This window comes from Mercurialis annua, linkage group LG8 (genome assembly GCF_937616625.2).
Source record: "Mercurialis annua linkage group LG8, ddMerAnnu1.2, whole genome shotgun sequence".
In the NCBI taxonomy this organism is placed as follows: Eukaryota; Viridiplantae; Streptophyta; class Magnoliopsida; order Malpighiales; family Euphorbiaceae; genus Mercurialis; species Mercurialis annua.
This window is the reverse complement of record NC_065577.1, coordinates 31,505,420-31,510,916: the sequence shown is the minus strand read 5'-3', so window position 1 is coordinate 31,510,916 and position 5,497 is coordinate 31,505,420. Positions and strand designations below refer to the sequence as shown.

Sequence of the window (5,497 nt, the reverse complement as noted above, 5' to 3'; positions counted from 1 at the left end):
CCATAATTGCAGGAATCACGTTGTTGAATGACAAAATAAAGTGGTTTTTTTGTTCTTATCAAAATATCGATCATAAAAAGAATTACAAACAATTCTCACCATACTTGTTCTTCAATTCAATTTGTTTCAACGATTTTCTGAACAATGTCACTTAATACTAGAAAAAGAGTTATATCGTTTAACGAATTACAAAGATCAGCTAGACTGAAAGCTCATTTGAGGAAGGGGAATGACAAACCATCGATGAAAAATATATCACAACAATCTCAGACTACCGAAACTGAGTCGGAACCTATTCCTCCTTTGGTGAACACAACATTTCCGTCTCCTCCAATTCAAAACCCAAATAGTATTGAACATCACAACCACCGTGATGATTCAACTGCAATACCAGTGGCTGCTGAAGTTAATAGGGATGGTGAAACTGAAACCATGTCCGGTGAACCAACAAACGTTGATGAAGGTTAGGTTGAATTTATTTTGTGTTTCATTTATTTTGCTTAGAGAATTGATATAATTAACAAATGAAATTGTGTTTCAATGCTTTTTCTGGAATGGAAATATTGTTTTCAAGTTATTTTTTACCTTATATTTTTTGCAATTCGTTTTTTTTTCTCTATTTTGTGTTTCATAAAGTTGACATACGGTTGACATAAGGTTCATATTAGGTTACAAAAACTTATAAAAAACTGCATCTAAATAAAAATTAAAAATAGTATAAGACATACATATCAATTTGAATTGAGAAGAAAACTAACATGAGATAAACTGTAGTATTTCTTAGGTCTTCTTCCAAAAAAAAATGTGTTTTAATTTAAAAATAGTTTAAGAATAGTATAAGACATACATATCAATTTGTTTCTCTATTTTGTGATTATTTTGTGTTTCATGCGGTTGACATAAGATTCATATTTGGGCACAAAAACGTTTTAAAAACTGCATTTAAATTTAAAAATAGTATAAGACATACATATGAAATTTTAAAATAGTATGATAATTACATATAAAGTTTAATAGAGCAGCAAACTAGTATGAGGTAAAGTTTTGTATTTCTTACGTATTTCTCTATTCTGTGTTTGTTTTTTGTTTTCTGAGGTTGACATATGGTTCACATATAGTTTATATTCAGTCACTATAACTTTTACAAACTGCATATAAATTATTTTTTTTAAAAAGGTACATATCAATTTGGAAACAAAAAGCAAACTAACATGAGGTAAACTGTTGTACTTCTTAGGTCCTCTTTCAAAAAAGAATGGTAGAGGTAAAGCTAGAGGATTTGAAGTTAAAAAAATGACTAAAGATGGTTCAAAAATTGGTGGAATTGTTATTGCAAAAACAAATAGATTACCAATTGGTCCTTCAGAAAAGATATTCAAAATGGAAATTGGTATTGTCACTCGATTAATGGCACTGCTAGGTAAATTTTATTGGTCTCAAATAAGCGCTGAACAAAAGGAAGCTTTACTTACAACTATTCAGGTAAAATTAATAACTATTTTATAGCATACTTGTTATTTCAATTAATTATATTCTTATAATATGTGACTATTCATATGTTTTTTTATTGATAGGGTGAATTTGAGATTGATTTAAGTGATCCACATGCAAGAGAAGTAGTATATGGAATGATGGCTAGACGATTTAGAAACTTCAAGTATCAGTGTCACTTACACTATAAGACGTTCCCGACTCGTGAAGAAGCTGAAAAACATCCACCCAAGGATGTAAAAATTAACGATTGGAAGAACCTATGTGAACATTTTGATGAACATGCACACTTTAAGGTAATGTTTCAATTTTATATACAATTGTCTATTATCGTTTGCTAAAAATGAGTACTTTATTATCTAATTAGTTGCTAGTATGTTTCCAATTATATCTAAATTAGCTTCACATATTGTGTTCTGAACGAAAATACGAGGTTTGTTCAAAGGATTTCAATATTAAATGATTTTTAACCTTTTCATGATTTATTTTAACTCTGAAGAAGCTTAAACTCGAGGTTAGACTTGAAACACTTTGAGTTTAAAGCCTCTCCACGAAAATGAGCTTATATAGAAATGAAAATCTCGAGGAATGAATGATCTCGTAGAGTATTTTTTCCTTCCTCGAGTTAGTTCATATCTGAGAAGCTCAAACTCGATGAAAGGCTTGAAACTCTTCGAGTTTAATGCCTTACCTCGAGTTCAGATGTCTACATAGTTAACGTAACTCGAGAAAATGCTTGTACTTCATCGAGTATTTGGCATGTTTACGAGTTATGCTTCTGAGATACGAATATCTCTACTATTTTGGTTAAAATAATTTATTTCTAATTATATAAAGCTTTTATTATTGATAGTATGATATGTACCTTTAAAACCTTTATGTGTTGGCTTTATTATAATAGACTCGAAGCACTGTAAACATTAATAATTGCAAGAAAGTGACCTTTTCTCACACTTCGGGATCAAAGTCTTATTGCCAACGTTTGTATGAAATGGTAAATATGAGTTTATATGTAATCTGTTTTTGATTTCGTATTTAAATTCTTTATCATTTAGTTTTTAATCAATTGTATGAACGTTATAGGAAACATCTGAAGTCATTGATGAAGAGCCACCTGAAATGAGGCTCTACAGTCAAGCACACCGTAAAAAAGACGGCTCATGGATTGACCCAGAAGCTGGAGATAAATACGTAAGTTCTTTTTTTATATATATAGTTATCTAAACACAATTTTATAAAGTGTTATTAAAGCATATTTCTATTCTTAGGAACAAATGGAAGCTATTCGCTCAAAAGCACTCGAGGAAGGCGTTGCAATTGATGGGAGGAAAATTCTACAAAAGGTTTTGGATATACCGAAGTCTGGTTATGCTCGTGGACTCGGATATGGAGCCAAACGGATAACAGCTAAAGAATCAGAGTTTGAAGCTCGTTTACAAGCAGAGAAGTTTGAGACTGAAAAGCAAGTTAAAGAACTAAATGACCAAATTCAAAATCAACAGGTGAAAATTGATAACATTTCTCAATCATATAGCAAACTCAAGCATCTTGTTCAACAAATGTTGAATGCAAAAGATGATGAGGAAATATCTATTGATGGCGACGAAACATGTATCGATGGCTGTGAAAAATCTCTTGATGACGAACCATCTAATGATTGGTATGTGACGGCTTACTTAAATATATTTTTTAATTCGTTACGCTTTTAATTTTTTTCTATAATTTGAAAATTATTCACTTAATTATGTCAGTTTGAAAATAAAAGTGTATATAATAAACGTATTTTTTTTTCTTGCAGATTGGAATTGAATGAAAGAAGATGGACGTCTCCTATATCAAAAGTTAGGCTTAATTTAGTTTTTTTTTTTATAGCAAATAGTTTACATGTTTGCATACGATCGGTTATTTTAGTGTTATTAAAGACTTAATCATTGATAATTTTATATAATATTTGAATTGATTTTGTTTTTTATTTATTGATTTTAGCAACAAATTAACGTATTCAATTATTTTGGTATCGATAAAAATGGAAATAATAACTTGTTATGACAAATTAATTTTGTTACAGCTAACTAATAATAATGACAATTAATTTTGTCACGTAATGATAAATTACTTCTTGTGATAAATTAAATTTGTCACCGTTACAACTTATAATGACAATTAATTTCGTCACGTTATAATATATTATTTGTTGTGATAAATTAAATTTGTCACCGATGACAAACTGTAATGACAATTAATTTCGTCACATTATGATAAATTACTTGTTGTGATAAATTATTTTTGTCACAGCTAACTAATTATAGTGACAATTAATTTCGTCACGTTATGATAACTTACTTGTTGTGATAAATTAAATTTGTCACCGTTGACAAATTATAATGACAATTAATTTCGTCACGTTATGATAAATTACTTATTTTGATAAATTAAATTTGTCACCGTCGACAAATTATAATGACAATTAATTTTGTCACATTATCATTATATTACGTGTTGTGATAAATTAAATTTATCACAACTAACTAATTATTATGACAATTAATTTCGTCACGTTATGTTAAATTACTTCTTATGATAAATTAAATTTATCACAATTAACTAATTATAATGACAATTAATCTCGTCACATTATGTTAAATTACTTGTTGTGATAAATTAAATTTATCACAACTAATTAATTATTATGGCAATCAATTTCGTCACTTTATGATTGATTACTTATGATAAATATTTTTTTGTCACTTCACAATCTTTTTGTCACTAATAACTCGGCGTATGTGGTGACAAATGTATATTAATTGTGATAACTATAGTTTTGTCACCAAATAATCTTTTTGTCACTAATAACTCGGTGTATGTAGTGACAAATTTATATGAATTGTGATAAATATTTTTTTGTCATGTTATTAGCGTTTTGTCACTAGAAGTCGATGTATATTACGACAAATTTTGACAACATTGGATTACTTGTGATATACATTTTCGTCACAATAAATATGAATGTGACAAAACAATTTTATCACAATAGAAAATTTATGGTGACAAACTATAAAATTGACTTATTGTGACTTGTTTGTTGTGACCAACAAAATTCGTCACAAAGTAGTTACAATAACGTTGTTGTGACAAATTTTGGGCTTAACATGATAAATTTTATTCGTCACAAGAAGCCAAATTTTTTGTAGTGATACATTAAGGACTCATAACGGTACTTAGAGAACCAAAAATCACTCACATCACTTTTTATGTCATCTTGCCCATACTCGTATTATGATGCATGATTAGTCTACTTTATCAATATTCGTCATAATTGCTATTGTTGATGTTTTTGCTATAATTTCTATAACAAATTGATTAGGAGCATGTTTAGGGTTGTTTTATTATTTTTTTATGCCATATATTTGAACTATATTCAATTATGGTGCTTAGGGAGCATGTTAGAGATAAATTGTCATATTGTGCATTCTTGATATTCTGCTATTTTACCTTCAAAATTGCCTTATAAAAGCACGATTTGGGATGATTGATGCGTGTTTGATCGTTATACTTCAATTTCAATATACTATATAGCATTATTTGTATGTTTTGATGCGTTTTAGAGCTCTTTTAGTATGTTCCCGAAACCCAAATAAAGCTCCCTAGACCTAATAGGAACCGGCGCCGCCGCCGGTTCATAGTGTCACAATCGTCATTGTGGAGTGGCGCTGAGATCATCCCTTCCCCCTCCCTAAAAATCAATTTCATATCCTTCTAGACCTGATCTGACCTTATTTTTGTATTTTTGGACTCGTTTGACCTCGGAATTAGGCCCTATTTGAGCTCATATGTACTGCTTTAGTTGTAGATTCATAATCTGTGTTGTAAAGGGCATGTTCATATTTAATTCAGGACTCGAAGCCCAAACTTGTAACCCGGTAAGAAAATCGGGCCCGGAAGCCCATGATCGATAAAACCAGAAACTTCCAGAAATGATTCCAGGTTCGTTTGAACTCGGAATCGA

At 29.8% G+C, this 5,497-nt stretch overlaps 1 protein-coding gene across 1 annotated transcript; it reads left to right on the top strand.

Annotated features, from left to right (window-relative positions):
- Positions 1-2,499: 2,499 nt before the first annotated feature.
- Positions 2,500-3,563, top strand: LOC126661892 (uncharacterized). Its single transcript, XM_056104160.1, has 3 exons — positions 2,500-2,682; positions 2,760-3,151; positions 3,560-3,563. The coding sequence occupies exons 1-3, from the start codon at positions 2,611-2,613 to the stop codon at positions 3,561-3,563; spliced, it is 468 nt and encodes a 155-aa protein (XP_055960135.1). The 5' UTR covers positions 2,500-2,610.
- The last annotated feature ends 1,934 nt before the right edge of the window (positions 3,564-5,497 follow it).